The sequence below is a fragment of the Gadus macrocephalus genome, chromosome 14, assembly GCF_031168955.1.
Source record: "Gadus macrocephalus chromosome 14, ASM3116895v1".
Classification (NCBI taxonomy): Eukaryota; Metazoa; Chordata; class Actinopteri; order Gadiformes; family Gadidae; genus Gadus; species Gadus macrocephalus.
The window spans coordinates 930,025-950,902 of NC_082395.1; the positions used below are offsets into that span (position 1 = coordinate 930,025).

General features: G+C 47.0%; 1 protein-coding gene across 2 annotated transcripts in view; it reads left to right on the forward strand.

Annotated features, from left to right (window-relative positions):
- luzp2 (leucine zipper protein 2) overlaps positions 1-20,317 on the forward strand; it is a 113,883-nt gene extending 93,566 nt beyond the window's left edge. Inside the window, exons 8-12 of one of the 2 annotated variants that reach the window (XM_060071286.1) lie at positions 3,935-4,009; positions 4,697-4,867; positions 11,379-11,483; positions 14,397-14,471; positions 19,415-20,317. In XM_060071286.1, the coding sequence (XP_059927269.1) occupies positions 3,935-4,009; positions 4,697-4,867; positions 11,379-11,483; positions 14,397-14,471; positions 19,415-19,513 (525 nt within the window). In that variant the 3' untranslated portion in view covers positions 19,514-20,317. The remainder of the gene's footprint in view (positions 1-3,934; positions 4,010-4,696; positions 4,868-11,378; positions 11,484-14,396; positions 14,472-19,414) is intronic. The other variant, XM_060071287.1, reaches the window with a different exon arrangement.
- Positions 20,318-20,878: the final 561 nt, after the last annotated feature.

Sequence of the window (20,878 nt, forward strand, 5' to 3'; positions counted from 1 at the left end):
GTGGTGTCTCGCCCAGACAACACGTCATCAAACACAACCCAGTCATCATCAATCACACCATCAAACACACCCCAATCCATCATCAAACACACCCCAATCCATCATCAAACACACCTCAGTCCATCATCAAACACACCCCAATCCATCATCAAACACATCATCCAACACACCATCAAACACACCCTCAGTCCATTATCAAACACATCATCCAACACACCATCAAACACACCCCAATCCATCATCAAACACACCCCCAATCCATCATCAAACACATCATCCAACACACCATCAAACACACCCCAATCCATCATCAAACACACCCCAATCCATCATCAAACACATCATCCAACACACCATCAAACACACCCCAATCCATCATCAAACACACCCCAATCCATCATCAAACACATCATCCAACACACCATCAAACACACCTCAGTCCATCATCAAACACATCATCCAACACACCATCAAACACACCTCAGTCCATTATAAAACGCACCTCCGTCCATGATCAAACACACCCCAGTATCAAACACACCCCAGTATCAAACACACCCAGTAATCAAACACACCCAGTATCAAACCACACCCAGTATCAAACACACCCAGTCTGTCATAGCGGTTCACTCTTACAGACGTCGATTCGGTTCCGTCACAAACAGATGTCTGCCAGATCTGTCCGTTTCAGACGTAACGCGAGCGAGAGTAACGCCCCCCCCCCCCCCCCCCCCCCCCCCCCCCCCCCCCCCCAGCTGGGGAGAGCTCTGATGAACCCTGGGTGGCTCCAGGGGACAGCTCAGTCTGACAGAGAGTGAAGGAGTCTGGATGGAAGGGTCTCATGCTGAGGCAGCCGGCCACAACGGAGATCCTCACCAGGCATTTCAATGCTAATCACTGACGGATGGCTTTGGCATTTGGAACAAATTACACTTAAATTACAGCTCTAAAACCTTACCTACAGCAGCTTTTAAGTGGAGCAGAAATGAATCAAAACTTTTTCCTCAATTATAGATAATTTCTCTTTCTCAGTTTCCCTTATTTATTCAACCATAATCTTCTAGAATGTGTTCCTGAGAGGTCATGGAATAAGCTTTTTAATGCACGAAATGCAATTTCCATAATAGAATAAACACAATCATGTGCTGAGTTGAATTTGAAGCAGGTGTGATCCCGGGATAACTAGAGATGGAGACACTGAACCCATCACCTCATCACAGACACAAGGCTGTTCAGTGATGGTTTCTGTTATCTCGGGCCAATCAGGAGCTCTGTTGATGGACTAAAGTTTGTAGAAGAACTAAAACTCCTCCAGAGCGAGCAGCTCTGAGCCGGACAGGACGTCTCCTCCTCTGAATCTGTCATGACACGAGAGCACAGACACGCCATCAACCGCGGCCCAGACACAGCTCTCTGTTTCTCTCCCTCTCTCTCTCCTCTCCCTCTCTCTCTCTCTCTCTCTGTCTCTCTGTCTCTCTCTCTGTCAGTGATAGGAGTTGGCAGTTTGGTGGGCGTGAGCGTGTCCCTCTGAGTGACTCCTGTGGTGCCCCACTGACCCACCCCATAACCTCCTCCTCCCCCTCCCCCCTCCTCCTCCTCCTCTTACTCCTCCTCCTCCTCCTCCTCTCCCCCTCCTCCTCCTCCTCTTACTCCTCCTCCTCCTCCTCCTCTTACTCCTCCTCCTCCTCCTCCTCCTCCTCCTCATACTCCTCCTCCCCCCCCTCCTCCTCCTCCTCCTCTTCCTCCTCCTCCCCCCCCTCCTCCTCCTCCTCCTCCTCCTCCTCTAATGGGGTCCCTGTTCTGGTCCCTGTTCTGGGGGGGGGGGGGGGGGGGGGGGGGGGGGGGCAGGAGGGCTACTTTAACCTGAGAGCCTCTCATCTTCAGGGCATCCAAACAGACCCACTGAACACACACACACACACACAGACCCCCCCCCCCCCCACACACACACACACACACACACACACACACACAGACCCCCCCCACACACACACACACACACACACACACACACACAGACCCCCCCCCCCACACACACACACACACACACACACACACACACACACACACACACAGAGCCCCCCCCCCCCACACACACACAAACAAATGAAAACACACACAACTGAACACATTCACCCAAACACATATCAACACATACAATTATTAACACCCACCCAAAGACATATGAAAACACATATGAAAACATATGGGACACGTATGAAAACACATCGCTCATTTGAAAATACAGCGGGAACACAGAGCGTTCAACACATTATTGTGTGAACTCGATAGCCATCTTTGGAAGAAATGTCGGTGTTCTATAATATGGTATTTTCATCTCAGCTCTTTAATCTCCCTGGAGAACACAGAGACCTCCGTATCAATGTTCTGATGCGACCAGTTAACAAAGAGTGGGTCTCAGATCGCCATCGACCGCTCCGGTCTGACCTGCGGTCTTCACCAGCCGCGCGTGCCAAACACTTGCTCTGGATAAGATTGTTTCACCACGCCGCTTTCTTACATTTACCCGATGACTTAAATTGACAGCGACGGATTGCCGCTATACTCCGAGAAACAATCGTTGTCTCCCTTCTCGCTAGAGACGCTGGCCTCCCTGAAAACAAAGTGTTGTCTTAACCTTTTTGGGGATTTGGCAGTGCATTAAAACCTGATCCATCAGGCCATAGAAAACCCTCCGAAAGCGGGCTGTTGCTGACGTCCTTTTATTGAGCTCTGCAACAGATTCCCTCACCTCAGTGCATGCGGAGAGAGAGATGAGCTACGGCCCCATCACATCCAGAACCATATAAACGCAGAGAACTTTCATCCAGCCATCAATCAGAGTGCCACCCCCGGAGGCTCCCTGAGGCTTGGTCCTGGGACCCCCGCCTGCTGCCTCCTAGGCCGTCTGACCTTGGCTTCTCCAGGGGGAGCTCTGCTCTATATCATTGTTAGAGGCCACTAAAGATCCAACATAAAATCTCACATTGTTAAGTTCATTGATCCCTTCCAAGGCCGGTGATGACTGCCGTGGTGGCGAAAAAACGACATCCTTCTGTAATAAATATCATACCCATTCTTGCTGGATGAATTAATCCATACATGTAATTGGAGACCTTTCACAGACCTCCGTCGGTTTTATTATAAGATCTCATGGGTGAGGGCGACTGAAGGCCTTTTCCGTGTGTGTGCTTGGTTTCATGGATTAAAGTGCGGCTGTAACCAACTCTCACCTACCTTGGCCCTCTTCAGAGTCTGGTAATATGACAAATGTTCTTCTCAAGGCACCAACGCGTCCACGCGCACTACCTACTTAGTGGAAATAAGTCTTGTTCTTAGTCCCACGCAGTGAACAGTAAATGTGCCGCAGCTGGTTTCTCCAAAGCCTTTTTCTAGTTGAGCAGAGTGATCTCAAGTCCTTGTAATACACTCCCCACATAAAGGGGCTTAGGTGATGTTGTGTTGCGGGGGGTGTGCGTCTCCTGAACCTTGTACTTTGTGTTGCGGGGGGTGTGCGTCTCCTGAACCTTGTACTTTGTGTTGCGGGGGGTGTGCGTCTCCTGAACCTTGTACTTTCTAAGCTTCTGAACCAGACGGTTACACATTTGCCACACAATGTAAAAGTCGTTACCTGGGGAAAGGATTAAATAATTGTTCCGCTGGATATTCTAAAAGACTGAAGGACTTGTATTGATCGATGGGTTAAATTATCCCGACCATTACCAGAGAAAGAACAGTAGCCTGCACACAGTATTATCGGAAAATGTATTCATAAAAGACCCCTAAAGTGTCGGACCAAGGCAATTCAACAAAATATTCACAAAAAGTATTATTCTGAAAAAAAAGTGTTATTCTGCGTGTTTGGTCTGATGGTGGAGGTGAGAAGGTTTAACAAAGTGAGTAAAGCTGTTTATAATAAACTGTGTTCTCTCAGGGGCAGCAGCTCATGGATCTGGAGCACAGGTTAACAATAGCCAAGGAGCAGCTGGAGAAGACCGCGCTGGACAAGGTGAATGGAACTCGCCAACCACCATCCCTCTCCCTCTATATCCCTCTTCGCTCTCAGCTCTCCCCCTCTCCCTCTCTCCCCCTCTCTCAATATGCAGACTAGCCTTCTGAAACTGATGCTGTTCCTCATATTTTCTTGGGGTGTGGGTAGGATAAAAACATTGAATAAAATAAATATAACTATTGTATTCCGACGTACCAGCAGCAGGCATCGCTATAAAAATGTGTTTTTCTTTGCTTGTTTTTATTCAAGATTCGGATTGATGTGCAAACAAAGACCTCAGACCTCGATCGATACACAAAAAATATGCAATGGCCAAATACTGTATATATAGAGAATTGTTTACACTCAATTATCTTGGGACACTCACAGTACCTTCCATGGCCCGTATCATTGTACAGGTCTCTAGGTTGTTTACCAGTTTATAATGGGTCACCTAGGCCCGGCTGCCACCTCTTGTCATTGCCTGCACCAGCTAAATTAGCCATCACAGAAACAAAACGAATCGCACTGATTCTATGCTTCTCTTTGGAGAGAATAGGTTGCCCTGAATAGTAAACCTCTTCTACAGAGACTCTCTGTAAAAGAGGTTTACTATCTTCCTCTCTGAGAGGAAGAGTAAGCGAAAGTGAAAGTGAATGTAAAGGGGCCGGTTCCTGAGCGGTATGTCCTGTTCCTCCCCACCAGGAGTCTCAGCTCAAGGCCCTGAAGGACACGGTCCACATCTGCTTCTCGGCCGTCCTGCAGAACCAGCACAACGGCGGCAGCCATCGTTTCCCTGCCAGCTCGGCCCAGCTGTTCAGATACTCTCCGCTCATCAACAGCTCCAGAGTCACCTACCAGCAGCCCCACGCCAAGGTACCAGCGACGCCGAAATGATTCACCTTGTTACTCACATCAAGCTTCTTCTTTTTCTTTACCACTTTGGGCCAAAGATCTGCATCTTAAAGTCTGATGAGAAGTGTTGTGCCATCCAGCCTTGTGCTAATTGGTTTTGTTTCTTTCATATTACGGAACCACACAGATATGATTTGGTTTGTCAATTGTACGACTACCACTAAGCAACTGCAGACCAAATATTGTTATCTTTGCCAGTACCTGACATGTTCCTCATTGCTGTTTTTATAGGAAGCCAAACCATGGTACATAACTCTCTGACAAGCACAAGCCATTATATGATAGTGTTTCATTACAAATGTTTTGCATACTCTGTGCCTTAGCCCAAAGAATATCTGTTTTTCTTCTCCTGTAGTCAGTTTCTGTCGAAACCAATTACCTATTTCATTACAGCAGTGTGAGGCAGAAACATGAGCATCGCCAAGCATAGCATGAGAGAGAAGGTCTACAACAGGCCAGGCTTTGGGATGCTTTGGTACGACCGCATGACACAATGAGATCCACGTCCCAGTGACGTCTGACGAGTGAAGCGACCCATCAGACTGACTTCACGTCAGACTCTGTAATGTGTCCCCTGTTCATGGTTACGGAACTTTTTGATTAGATTCGTTATGAATTGTAAGTCCCAGCACGGTGTAATGGAGGCTGATACCATGCCAGAGAGTTCACCTCGCTGCACATCAGAGCTCCCATAATACCCTTTCTGCAATATCAATGAAGCACTCAGCGTCATTAACTTCAATTTAAGTGACTATTTGTCAACCAGATGTCCTGGATATCATCCTTCAGAGAGACATCGCCGTGGAAACAATGACTAGATATAACAATGGGGCAAAGACAGTCAAAGAACTCGCCGGAAACATGGACATGTCCTGGACCAAGCGGCGGTCTTTTAGCGCCGTCCGTCTCCTTGGCGATGGAGTCTTAAGCTCTCAGCCTGGTGGAAACACTGGGGCCATCAGCTGCTCTTAATAAGGTGTTCCTCACAAACATCTACAGCACCCAAATGCCTTCCCTAGAGCAGTCAAAGGAAGCTTTATTCGAAGGAACAGGTTTTATGCAAAACCCTTTCACATTGGATTTAGGTTTCCCGCCAAAAAGTTTATTTCGGTCATTTATTTCAAAGACCATTTACTTCACTACAGATCACTGTTAACAGCCCTCAGTGGAACGTCGTGAACTCCGCTGTCCCTCAGAGCTCTGGTCACCTCTTGTTTCTCTGAATCCTCTCTACTCCCATCTACTCCTCGCCCTGTTCCCCAACCACAGAGATGTCCTTAGCTTCCTTATTCTTCTTCTTTCTCCTGAAATGCATCTGTTGTAGTCGCTTTTAACTCATCAAACCGACTGTAAGAACCTTGTGCCCTATCTGCCATCCATGATCCTGGTGAGAAATTCTCTTTAAGAGGCTTTTCTCTCATCAGTGCAACTATCACACCCCCTCCCCCCCCCCCCCCCCCCCGCCCGCCCGTGGGGGCCAGCAAGAGGTTTCTTCTCCTCTTTACATCTCTGTCTGATCATCATCGTTTCGTCGTACCGCTGTCACCAACCAGTTTCACCGCACGGCCCGCAATGCAGCCTCCACAAAGCAGCCTCCACAAAGCAGCCTCACAAAGCAGCCTCACAAAGCAGCCTCACAAAGCAGCCTCACAAAGCAGCCTCACAAAGCAGCCTCAACAAAGCAGCCTCACAAAGCAGTCTCACAAAGCAGCCTCCACTAAGCCCTGAACCGTTACGCCTCTCAGCCTCTCAGCCTCAGTACTGACTCCTCTCAGCCTCTCAGCCTCAGTACTGACGCCTCTCAGCCTCTCAGCCTCAGTACTGACGCATCTCAGCCTCTCAGCCTCAGTACTGACTCCTCTGAGCCTCAGTACTGACGCCTCTCAGCCTCTCAGCCTCACTACTGATGGCTCTCAGCCTCAGTACTGACGCCTCTCAGCCTCAGTACTGACGCCTCTCAGCCTACATTCCAGGGGGGAGAAAAACGCAGAAGGAGACGAGTTCATTCCAGACGATCTCTCTCTCTCATCGTCAGCCTGAGCCAAACAGACACAAGCAGCCAGTTAGGATCGCTTCCCACCACAATTACACGCTGCGGCATCGATAGCGCGCTAATTAAGTTATTGTCTGCCAACGCTCATGATGTACGCTGACAAACGTTACAGAGACATGCAGACCTCGAGTCAGCCGCCCTCTATTGATGACGGCGTTACAGAGACACGGCTGGCTGTTCTGGAGTCAGCCGCCCTCTATTGATGACGGCGTTACAGAGACACGGCTGGCTGTTCTGGAGTCAGCCGCCCTCTATTGATGACGGCGTTACAGAGACACGGCTGGCTGTTCTGGAGTCAGCCGCCCTCTATTGATGACGGCGTTACAGAGACACGGCTGGCTGTTCTGGAGTCAGCCGCCCTCTATTGATGACGGCGTTACAGAGACACGGCTGGCTGTTCTGGAGTCAGCCGCCCTCTATTGATGACGGCGTTACAGAGACACGGCTGGCTGTTCTGGAGTCAGCCGCCCTCTATTGATGACGGCGTTACAGAGACACGGCTGGCTGTTCTGGAGTCAGCCGCCCTCTATTGATGACGGCGTTACAGAGACACGGCTGGCTGTTCTGGAGTCAGCCGCCCTCTATTGATGACGGCGTTACAGAGACACGGCTGGCTGTTCTGGAGTCAGCCGCCCTCTATTGATGACGGCGTTACAGAGACACGGCTGGCTGTTCTGGAGTCAGCCGCCCTCTATTGATGACGGCGTTACAGAGACACGGCTGGCTGTTCTGGAGTCAGCCGCCCTCTATTGATGACGGCGTTACAGAGACACGGCTGGCTGTTCTGGAGTCAGCCGCCCTCTATTGATGACGGCGTTACAGAGACACGGCTGGCTGTTCTGGAGTCAGCCGCCCTCTATTGATGACGGCGTTACAGAGACACGGCTGGCTGTTCTGGAGTCAGCCGCCCTCTATTGATGACGGCGTTACAGAGACATGGCTGGCTGTTCTGGAGTCAGCCGCCGTCTATTGATGACGGCGTTACAGAGACATGGCTGGCTGTTCTGGAGTCAGCTGCCCTCGGGCCGCCTGTAGAGGACGCGCTCGCCGTAATTGCCCTGATGCTGGAGACTGGTCCCTTGTGATTGATTCAGGGGAGCCTGCTGTAGGAAGGTGACTCCCAGCCCTTGCTGCGCTGCGTGGGATCGGAGGGGGGGTGAAGGTGTTGTTGTCGGGGGGTGAGGGTTGTGGCGGGGTGTAGGGACGGGGGAGCAATTCGTTTAAATCACTGCCAAAAAATAATAATCCAGCGATATTAACGAGTACAAAGACGACCCGGACGGTGCGGGCAGAATAAGGCTCATTGTAGAGTTTGGACTCGCAGGAAAGCAAATGTCATGCCCTCAGCTCTTTGAAGACGTACGCTGTGCTTTATTATTCTGCCAAACAGCAGGAGCGCGCTCAGCTTGCTTCAGAACATAATTAAATCGGTTATCCTTGCTTCTGCTGCGTATTTATCCATCTATCAAGAGTTTAATACTTGTGAAAAGTAGCTGAGTGCATGACTTATCACGTGTGTATGTCTGATGGTAATCAAAAGGCAATTATTTAGTTGATAGTCAATCATAAAAGCACACTGCAACCTTCAACTCTTAAGTGTTTCTCCCAAGATGATTCTTCTAAAGTGGGACCCAGCGGAAAGTGGGTTTGCTTTCTCTGGATAATAATAATAATACAAGTTGCACCATCAAACTCAAATCTTTTCCCATAGTTTGATTTGTGTTGTTTTTTGGGAATCCCAAAGTGGATAAGGGTAGATCTATTTGTTCCAGAGCATACCGCCGCCCTCTTTCAGCCTAATGTCTGAAGTGTGAGTTACTGTAATGGCCTTTAAGCTCTGGTAAATACAACACTACAGATAAGCAGAGCATTTACCAAAGCCTTACCTTATACACTCACGCACTCACGCACACCAACGTGCTGTCGAGAGATTCATTAGAGCGAGCTGCAGAGATCAGCAGGACGGCTGCAGAGGCTGCTTCATGTTTAACGGCCTTGGCGAGAGGCGGTCCTCCTGGTCTGATAAAGCGCCGTTTTCCATCTCCGTAACGAGAGATGATGGCTCTCGAAGCCTGCGGAGATACCGCGTGCTCCCCTCCCCGCCGCCCTCTCCTGATGGTCTCCTTGTCTCAGGAAATATAAGCGTGGCAGACATCTCAGCCACGGACTGGGTGTTGTGGGGGGGGGTTAGGGTATCACGGGGGTTGTGGGGGTGTTCATGGGCCAGGAGCTGATGCTGTATGTTGTGGAACTTCAAGATCGATTTTAATAATCTTTGCTTTGATCATCGTGTGAACATAGGACTGGTGGGAGCCTCCCTCGTTGTTGGTGTTACAAGTTAACCAGCTAACTTTCTGACCGGCGGGTCATTGTTTGCATGGTTATAAAACGGATGGTTCCGGTCCTGGATTTCTGATCTTGATTCTGATGGCTCGAAGGTAGTTTAAAATACCCCAACAATAATGCTTCAAATAACTAATCAAATTCGCAATCTTACTTGTAAGCCATGACCCCTTGTGTTACAGACTCCATCCCGTCTAGTCAGTCTCTATCGAGGGTCCTCATCACATGACACTTGGCTACTCGATGCTTTTGCACAGGACAATATATTTGTGGAAGTACCTGGCACCATACAGGGCATCGTAGCATCTCTGTTGTTGGAGAGGGAGGGGTGAGGTGGTGGGTGTGTTCAGTTGGGCGCAACCGCAACCTCATCTCTAGACGTCGATAATGCTACAAACTGCACCTTAAAAGCATCTCTGGTTTGTTTTGCTGCATGAGGAGCTATATTTTTGGTGGAAGAAGCATTTAAAATTTGCATTTTTTTTTAAAAACGTACTTCGTAGACTATAGTAGTAACTGTTTCATGTTGATTTCTGCTGCTATGTCGTTTAACCAACCGATTTATTAAACTGTTATATACTCTGCTTTGCGAGGTGCTGAGGAACCTCCCCTAGCCGTTCTAAACCTCAGCCTCTCGAGGTGCATCGCTTGGTTTTAAACTCCGGAGTCGGATTCTGTTTATTCAGGGCGGGAGCTTTTAAAGCTAAGTAATAATGGATGATCCTCTGAAGCCCCAAAATGGCCACTTTCTCAAGTGCTTCCTAGTTCAGTGAATATTCTGGAAGATATGTCGTCAGCTGACAAAACGAGAGCGGTGTTGACAGTGACGGTTTGAGGCGCTCTCGCCTCATGTTGCCACTGTATCACTTAAGTTCTCAGGAGGCCATTTTTGACCCAGTTAAGGATTGTGTGTGGAATAAAATGATTCAGAAAGAAGGGGCTGCAATGGCAGAGTTGCTTTGAGAGAAAAGCCAAGTCGACTCTTCTGCCGCGGATCCTCTGATGTGGAGGAGAAGGGAGAGGAAGCTGCAAACACTGAGAGACATCAGCGCACACCTCGTGTTCAAATGACACGGCCAATCAGCCTTGTTTACCCACACCACTCAAAGACGATTCACAGGGGGTGGAAACTTGCAGGGTCTGTGGGATGTGCTGTTGTTGGTATGAAAGGTGGGCGAGGTGTAAAAGAACATCCTTTGTAGAAACTTAATGATTAAGTTAAAGTTAAGTTAAGTCTTTTATTCATCCCTTTTTAGGGGGAAATTCTTTCTCTGCTTTTGGTAATACCGTAGCGCTGGATTCCCCCAATAACTATATTGATATTTAATTCCGGAAGGATAGGAGTGTTTAACCCACTGGCCTATTTGTAGTAACACAATATGTTGTTATTGTCTAATTCAGTACGTTGGCCATCAGCCATCAGGATTCCAGTCTCAAGGCCAAACAAACACCAGTTGAAGTGATGGGTGTTCAGCCCACGAGGACCCACTCATATGGGCTGTGCATTGATCAGTCGAACAAAAACGGCAGAAACGGAAGCTGGGGGGGGTGAAGAGACCCACTTCACTGTCTGCTAACTCTTTACCAGGGCTCCACTGTCTGCTAACTCTTTACCAGGGCTCCACTGTCTGCTAACTCTTTACCAGGGCTCCACTGTATGCTAACTCTTTACCAGGGCTCCACTGTCTGCTAACTCTTTACAAGGGGTCCACTGTATGCTAACTCTTTACCAGGGGTGCACTGTCTGCTAAAGCTACGCTTCACATTTGATATGTTTGAGGTCATGAGCCGACCTCTCTCCGTCGTGTTAAAAGTCCCAGTGTCATCAATCAATGCTCTTTCCCCTTGATCACATCGAAAACAAGATGTTATCTCTTTTTAAAAATAATTTGTAATGTATTCAGATATTATTCTGCCACAATGTAAATTATAATTCGACATAATTACATTTTGTGTTTTTGATTTCTTTGATAACCAAATCCCAGATGAAAGTATAATTAAGCAGCAAAGACGACATCATGCCGTTTAACCTCAAAGAGTAACTGTTTGTTGCCTTTGTTTCTCGACGTGTTTCAGGATATCTCCAAAGTGCGGAGGCTGGTGAAGCCCAGCCAGGCGCCCGGGGACACGGGCGTAACGAGGAAAGAGAACGGCAGCCTCCCGGCCTGCCAGATGGAGAAGGTGAGCCCTCGGAGTAATTAAACTGTAATGACCGGGTCCAGAGCCAATCAGCTTCATCTGTTCGTTGGATTTCTCTTCGGGCTCCAAACAGCCCGTTTCTACTGCTGGTTTCCTCCGTTCAGTTTCAGAACGCAAACATTTAGCTGTTTCCATGGCTTCGGTGATAATTTGGGTTTTGTAATCTGAACAACGGTTATAAAACACATGTGGACCTCCTAGTGCAGTGTAGAGATGGAGAGCTGGCTGCGGCTCGCTCACATCGTGTAGAATCACCTACGCACTTCCCTCAAAGCAGCAGCGTCATTGAAGAGGGAGAAGGAGTCTGTTTGTAGACACACCAGACACACAAACCCTATTTCCCAATCCCACTGGAGCATGGTGAGCAGTTCTGTTGCTCTGGGACTCATGAATAGTGGCTGAAACAAACGGCCATCATCGTGCCCAACTCAACAGATTATCCTATTCAGAGGCAGCCATTGAATTGCGTTTCCATTCAGCGTAGAACCGCATTCTACCTTAGACCAGGGATGCTGAGCTTGCCAAACGCGTGATTGGTTGCATGGCTCCTAGAGGGTTTAATGATTTTAAGCGGATGGGAGGGATGCAAACTGAAGACAGAAAGACTGAATGGGTTTCCTCCAACTTGTTTATCAATAACCCGTCCTGGGTCCGTCGGTGAAGCTCAGAAGATGGGATGTGTTGAGGCGCATGCCATCTCCGGAGGAAATTACTCTTTGCGGAAGAGCCGTCAAAGAGGTTGTTCCGTAATGAAATCTTGCCAAAAACAATGTTCGCTGGTGTACTATAATTGATGACATCTTTCTGGCAAGCTGGTAAAAAGGGAAAATCCTTCTCGGAGAGGGAGAGGCTTTTTGATCGAGATAAGAAGGGACACATTGGAGGCAGGAGACGCAGATATTGTACTTTCCTCATGACCACCATCTCCCCTTTTCTTCCTGCTGGCTCAGAGGAAGTAGAGAGAGACAAATCCTAAGAGCCAGAATCATTTTCTCAATATAAATTTAAAAATGAAAGATAATAATCTGTAATTTTAGACGATTTTGCTGTTATCGACGGACCAAATTTCTTTGGTCAAATATCAGTTTTTAATATATTCTGTAAAAACCAGAGCCATCATGTGATTTCACAATAGGATGGCTCAAAGCTACAGAATATAACTATAACAAATTATATCACAAATTAAGAAATGAACAGATTGTTCACAGACTTTAAAGGGCTTCTAAACACACTGCTATACAGTGCTGCAGCTTGCCCCAAGCAGGGAGAATATGCATATTAATGCCTCATCCTGGGTGAGATAAGGCCAATAACAATGATGAATGAATACGGTCTCTGGGGGCCCTGTCGCGTGTGCACTGGCCCATTTCTATAGCTCCCAGAGGAACAGAACTTATTAATCAGGCCACGGCAATGCTGTTATTTACCAGAGAGGCCAATGTCAAGGTAAAGTTAGGCTAGTAGAACACTTGTTGGGTGTCTAGAGAGCGAGTCTAGATATGCTAATCAACATATGGGTGGTTGGTCCAGGGTAATTATAATCAGATTTGTGTTGGCGTCAAAAGGCGGCGTCCTGCCGAGGGCTGGTCCTGGGGTAGCCCTGCGCCGAGCAGCGGAGCGCCGAGCGGCGGAGCGCCGAGCGGTTAGCGGCGGAACGGTTAGCGGTGGAGCGGTTAGCGGCGGAACGGTTAGCGGTGGAGCGGTTAGCGGCGGAGCGGTTAGCGGCGGAGCGGTTAGCGTCGGCGCGGTTAGCGGCGGAGCCCTGCTAACACCCGTCGGGGACTGGCATGGGCCCTGGAACGTACACGGGACCAGTGGCAGGAAACCTGGAGAACGCATTAAGTCCTAGGCGTATCAACACGCTCCGAGTTCAGAAACAAATATTTGACTCTCCCCGGTTGTAATTGGAAGGCGTTTATTTGTTGTGTGCTGTTCTCTTCGAGCGAGGACCGCGGATCTTCAGCAAATAAAAATGGAACCCAGAAGCAGAATGGCGTGCCTACCAGCTGGGAGCAAAGGCTGGAAAAGGCCTTCCTCCCTCCTAGGATAACACCAGGCCTTCCTCCCTCCTAGGATAACACCAGGTCTTCCTCCCTCCTAGGATAACACCAGGTCTTCCTCCCTCCTAGGATAACACCAGGTCTTCCTCCCTCGGCTCTCTCCTCCTAACTCGACTATTCCAGGAAAGCAAGCTCTATCAGTCCCGTCGAACCACAAAAGTCCCGTTGCTTACAGGGTGAAGAGCTGTTTATAGATACCAGCCTCTCACCGATTACCATCGCTGCCGCCTCTCCGCGTTCAGAAGATCCAGCGAATCCTCCCCCCCCCCCCAACAAGCACTTCAACACAGGATGGAGGCACAACAGCAGCTTTTCGAGCTAATGCTCTAATGGAGTGTTTTGTTTACTGGTGGACTGTTTATTGGGACTGTGGGCTTTTAATGTTCGCCTGTTAGTCTTATAATTGCACCATGATGTACTTTGGTGAAAATGAAATGTCATTGTCAATCTGGATGCTTGAGTCAATAATCCTGATCCTCATCCCAAATACACCACATTTTTCACATTTGAGGCACAAGCCCTGGGGTTGATTAGTCCCTCGTGCCGTTATCAGGAAGTATGTGTGATATGTGCTATGACATCGGCGCTGAGGGTGTGCCGTTCTATTAGATGCACATAAGCATCCAACGGAAAAACCTGCCTGCATGTCTGATGCAGAGGGTAAATTAAATGGACTTTCCAAATCTTTCTTTTTTTTTGCACCAGGAAACGGAAACGGCAGCAAGAGACCACTTGAGACCACATTCCGAAAACCAAAAACGCTCACTTTCCAGGATATTTAACCCGTGAAGTGTGTACAGAGTGTAACACTGAACCTCCTCTTCTGCCCCTGTAGACGGGCCGCGACTGTTTCCCAAATCAAACCAAGGAGGCGATCCTGGAGAGCAGAACGCTGCCTGAGAGTCATCAGGTAAATTAGGCTTCATTTAATCCAGACAAAGGATGCTTCTGTTGGCTGCCAAATCAAGAGCAAATTAAAGATGTGTGGATGATGTGCTGAGAGATATATTATTCATGGTCCAGGGGCGCCTCTGGAGACTGAAGCTCTAGGAAGGTGCATGAGAACATCGTGGTGCAGCTTTACACGTTTGCTCGCTCACATGCGGAGGTTTCAGGCTTTAGGTCGGCCGGGGGAAGAGCTGACGCAATCACTTTCTGTTAGCACTCATTACTTAGTGTTGGAAATAAGCAAGGCAGCAGATGCATAGGCAGGAAAACAAACACAAACCATATATCAGGGTTCAGTAATACTGGGGTACTGAGCATCCACTGAGTATATACTGAGGTATTGCATTCAATAAAGCAACCTTTGAAATATGAGTGCGTAGAAAGAAGGAAATGAAGTGTTTTTAGAAACCGCCACTTATACGCACACATTCTTAATTATTCTGTGCATTTCCTTTCAACACATGGAGCACACATCCTGTTGAAATCCATCCTCCTTGATGTATTTACCATGTAGGACAGTGGATGCCCTAGAATACAGTAATATCAGCATTGATTTGCATGGGTCCCTGTAGGATGAGCTGTACCAGTGTTGTCAGTACTCTGTCATCGTTACGCCACGGGGCTGAGGCGGGTGCTCTGTGGCACGCCTCCCGGGCCGCCACCCGCCCGCTATTGATACACACGGCGCTCTCTGATAAGAGAGAAGCCAGGTCGGAGTAGGTTGGTTATGATTGGGGTTTCTTTAGGAGGTTCTCCCTACCTGGGCAGGGTCCCCTGCTCTGTTAGACCACACAAGTTGCATCCGAAAAGACGACTATAGGATCACCCCTGAGCAAGATAATCATAAACGTCTTGGTTAAATGTCGTCTTTTATAATCTTTTTAGCAATCTCCATTGTAGCTTTTGATGGTTTATCTTTCACAAATCGAAACATAAGTAGGCCTATCGTGTGTTTATTTTATTAGCTAATCAAGGACAATCCAAAAACAATGATGATGCTGAGGTATAAATTGACACTTTTATCATTAAAGTCAGCCGCGAGCGATGGCACTCAGCTATACAAGCTGTGGTAATTGCAAAACACAAAATGATGCATGTTTGCAAGACAGAGTCCCACCTTTGTCATTACACCCAGAGTTGTTTGACTAAAGTGAGGTTTATGGTTCTGTTAGTTTCCTCCGTGGAGGATGGTGCGTACGGACGTGGATGCCTGCATCCTCCGTTACGTCTCAGGTTGTTGATAGTGTCTCCACTAATGCCCTCAGGCCACCCCTGCACCTCGCACAAAGTGGCTCGGCCCACTACTAATGCCCTCGGCCACCCCTGCACCTCGCACAAAGTGGCTCGGCCCGCTACTCCCAGTTATTCTCCATGACCCATCGGGGAGGGATGGACTGAGCGAGAGGTTTCCGAGTTCATCCTCCAGTGGTCTGTCTCCGCGGCGTACCGGTGGTCCCAGGACCACGATGCTTCACCCCTCCTTGTCTCTGAAGAATCGGGAATTCATTCACTAGCTCGGATGTAGGAGTTGCTTTGGATAGTGGCGTCAGTTAAATCACTCAATGGTACATCCAAAGGTTACCTTCTTTAAAGTGCACGCTTGTGCTCATTTAATTGTATTTAGCATTGCTGATGTTCTACTTCCCATAAGCTGTGACCTTTGAGGCTGTACTGGCTTAATGGTTTAGCTAAAGAATCATCTCCTTGCTAATGGAGCCAATTAACCAGGAGGACCGTCTCTCCTAAAGCGGCTGAATAGAAATGAAGAGTAAAGGCCAAAGTGTGGCTTTTTTAAAATGAGTGTTAACCTCCACAATCTATGAGTCTGACCATCAGGTAGTGAGAACCTCCTAAAGAAAACCCAATCATAACCAACCTACTCCGACCTGGCTTCTTTCTTATTAAAGGGAACAAGCCTTAGATGGGCTTTGCCCTCAAACAGAAGGGACCTCTTAGGAAACTACATTGTGAGCACACAGTGAGTAATGTGCAGCTCACACACCTAACAGCAGATGTGTGTGTGCGCATTGAGGAGCACTCCGCAAACTGAACTCGCCGTGACTTTTAATCCATCAGAGGCGCCCTCACCATAGGACACAACATTGTATGACATGCTTGTGTGCTAATGTCCTCAATACCATACCCCCCCCCCCCTCCCCCGGCCAACAAACAACACAGCAGGGGTATTATCTGCAGCCCCACATGCCTGTGAACTCTCTTTATCTTCCTCCTCAACAGGGGGGAGGGAAAGCTTTGGCCCGAGGTGGACCCATATTTCGTTGCACCATTTAGGTCAAGAACCACTCGCCCTCTTGCTACCACTAGGGGGCGACAAACCAGGCACTGACGATGCGTAGCCATATCGTTAGTGTGATTATGACATGGAGAGTAAAAATAATAAATTACATTTGTATAACTTTTAGAGTGGGGGTTATTGTCATGTTGTGTGAGCAAAGGTTATACCTTTGCTCATACCGCCACCAAAACCTTTTTAATCAATTTTTTTTTGGTCCAAATAACTGCATTTGGTGCTCGGGGCTGATGGGAATTATATTGTCGTTGTGGTTAGATGAAAAAATATGACCGCATTCCAAAACGATGGAGAAGTCTTGTTGATGGGCAGGATTCCATGAACGAACAATACAACTGAAAATTGTTTTTTTCAGAGTTGGATTTCAGAGTTGCGTTCTGCGTAACCACGAGGTAAGTGCAGAAGCAGAAGGCAGCGTGTGTTTCACCCCTAATAAACGTTGGGGCGGCAGTGACCTGCCTGCATGGGAAGGTGCTGTTAATGTTGATGAGATACTTTCCACCCGGGCTGCAGACACAATGGGACGCAGGCAGTTGGAGGCTAGTGGCATAGGACTGCACAAGTGTGATGTGCTTCATCGAGTAAATATTGTTTTTATCATAACGTTGTGGCCCACTGACTTATCTTCTAACAGGGTTAGGGCTAGCCCATCTGCTATTTTTTTTCTGAACTAATTTCAATTCATATCTACGCTGACCAGCTACGGTCCCCGTAGCTGGTCAGCGTAGACGGGCCTGGAGCTAAAGCGTCAGCGGATCCACATGACCCGGTCTCTCAGACCTCCTCCGCTCAAAAGACCGATGGACGCTAAACAAATATTCTTGGATTGGTCGCTTGGATTTATTAAGTGTTGTACACACGCAGACACATGATTTGTGTCAAAGCAAGCGGAACAAGTGTTGGTTTGAGTGGCGGCTGGCGCGCTGTAGGCCAGGCGACCTGCTCCGTTCCTTCTGCCTCCTCCATGTGGGAGATGGTGGTTCTCCCTCAGATGGAGACGCTGTAGGCCAGGCGACCTGCTCCGTTCCTTCTGCCTCCTCCATGTGGGAGATGGTGGTTCTCCGTCAGATGGAGACGCTAAGCCCCAGAGGTCAACCAATACCAACGCACTGCAGGTGCTGGCTTTCTTCTGCTGTACATTCGGGATCTGTTGTTAGTGACACCAGACCAGGATCAACCAAGTATTTACACAGATGGAGAATCTAATTGTATCGTACTTTGCTATTTGTACAAATATCTTGTGTGGTAATGTTACGTGTAAAAATAGAGAAACTGCGTTTAGTTGTACAAAGTACTGCTACCAATTGAAAGTCAAACAAAGTCTTCTCATAATAGTATTTCATAGTGTAATTAATCAATATTATTATACAAAAAGAAATCCTACATGTAAGCAATGCAGTCAATCATGCCAATGTAACCGAGGGGTTTCTGCGTGGTGTCTTTTACATTGAGTGAGGCACACACAGGAGTCGAGTTAGGAGGGTTTACTCCTTTTTAAGAGGAGACAAAGAACACGGGCGTCCCACAACATCCACAGAATCTCTCTCCACTCAGCTCTGAGCGTCAGTGCTCACTGAAGCTAGCTTAATATATTCTTTAACTAATAATGAAAACATGCGGAAGATAAATTATAAAAATGTAGCAAAGCATCAAACGGTCTCAAAGAAATTAATTAAATAAAAAGACAGTATATAAGATATATAAACCAATTAGGTAGTAAAAATAGAATCAAAAAAAAAAAATTACACAGTGCATCAATTGTCTTTTTCATCAACTCATTTTGCGTTTTATACAATAAGCAATGTCAAAAACACATGGCAACAGGCATACCTTTTTTAAGAGGAGACAGAAAACATTGGCGTCACACACAATCCACAGAATCTCTCTCCACTGGACAAACTAAAGGAAACAAATATTTGACTACACATATTAAATCACACAGCTGCATTCAAAATGTCAACACAGACATGCATCTACATTTTTCCCATGCTAAATCTCACGCGTCCGGGAAACCCTGTAGCTACACTGCGGGTAGCTTAAGCCAGTTCACCAAACATTGAACACAATTAAAAGTCTGTTTTTACAAAATTTTAATGAAGTCCTTCAGTCATTAAGTTGCCTGCACACCGGGAATTTCTCCCGCATGCCCAAAAGCACATCACAAAGCAGTGTGAATTACTATAATTGTTTAAGGACAACAAACAAAAAGTTTATAAAAAAATCAAAGGGAGAGAGATATAAACATTACTTACCAGCTACGAGCATCAGCGCTCACTGAAGCTGGAGACACAATGCCAAATTACTCCCTGGAGATACAAGAAGGTTTGCTATGGAAAATGACATTGTGGAACCAATTTACATCGGGAACAATTTTGGGGGAGTTCACAATAGAAAAAGGTGTGAATAATGACCAAAAATAAAATAAAATAAAATAGAATTTAGCTTGGCTAAACCAACATGTCTGATCATTAAGGTGCAATTCATTTTCCCCAGCTGATGGATCACAGAATGCTTCCTGAGTGTAAAACTATCATTGTGTTATACTTGTGTTGCCATCTCACTCACAGCGAGTCCTTCTCCTTCTGTTCTCACAGCAGAGGAGCCCGACGCAAATTGGACACATAACCACGGCTCTCCCAGACGACAGGAAGGAGGTAGATGATGACGGCACCAAAAAAGACAAAGCAACATGAATCCCCCCCCACCACAACCACAGACCACTGAGTGGACAGCTTGTCCATGGAAATCCGAACCCTAGCATTATCTGGAAGATGTTTAAAGAGCACACGCTTAAGCACGCACACACAACGCACACACAGACATGGAGAAACATGACATGAGTGCACACAAACCTGCATATACATACCTTGTTTGCGACCGCAGGGACACTAAAACTGTCCATGATTTGATCAAGCCCTTTGTTTTGACCACCTGTTTGGAAACCCCATAGTAAACGGCATGCATTCTAGAGTTCTTTTGAGGTAGTAATGGCACTGGTAACGTTCATGATTGTTCATCTGTTGTTTACTAAATAGATTTTAGTTGTGTTTTGTTTTGAGCGAGGACACTGCTTTCTTAATGTGTGAACTTTCTAGTAAAATCCCTTTGCACTGGTGAGGTCTGACACTGTATATTGTGGTAAGAACACAATTTTACAAAAAAATACAAAAATACAAAAAAAGTATTAATACTTAACTTTGACTATAATTTGTCATTCATTGTAGCAAGGTTAATTTACTCCACATTTTTGAAATATATAGCACCAAGTTGGCTGGCCAACTGTTGAACATTTAATATTTCAGAGCTCTCTATGCCTTTAACACACGGGGGCTAGGAGCAGAGACTCACACTGAGTCGTTTCCATGAGAACGTGCCATGCACTGAGTAGTTATTCCTAGCTACATTTATCTGTGTTATCTGACCTTTCTGTGCCCTTTCAATAAACCGTAATTTTCAGTAAATGTGTGATGAATAAATGGTTATTTGTTGGAAATAAATGAGGGGTTTTGTCATTTATACCTGAGGAGGAATAAGAGACGGAAAGGTGGCGCTGAATGTGAGAGAAAACAGCGCTACAAGCAGAGAGAGGCGAGCGGACAATCGTTAGTTTAGATCATGAAAGGAAAAGGTTAGTCATAGATTAGGCAGAATTTGTAATTATCTCATGGGAATTACCCGACACAGCACCTGATTGGTCAACAAGACCTTTAGAACGTTATCAAATCAGCATGGCACACCTAGACTGATCAAATTAAAATGGCCTAATATCTAATATTACCCCTTCGTTGATTGGACCATTACACGGTGCTACTAGCTTAGAAAATACATATTCATGTGGGGAAATATTTTATTGAAGTAAATATCACGACAAGAATTTGTGCTCACCTTTCCTGTAAACACGTTGGAAGCTGCAGGCAGTTCAATAAATTACAGCTCCCATTGATTGAAGCAGCTGTCGCCGTGTTCTTCTCATGTAGCATCTGTTGCATCTGATAAACAGAGAAAGGTACCTTTGCTGAAAGGCTTTCCCCCAGATCTCTTCCGGCCTGAACCCTGGA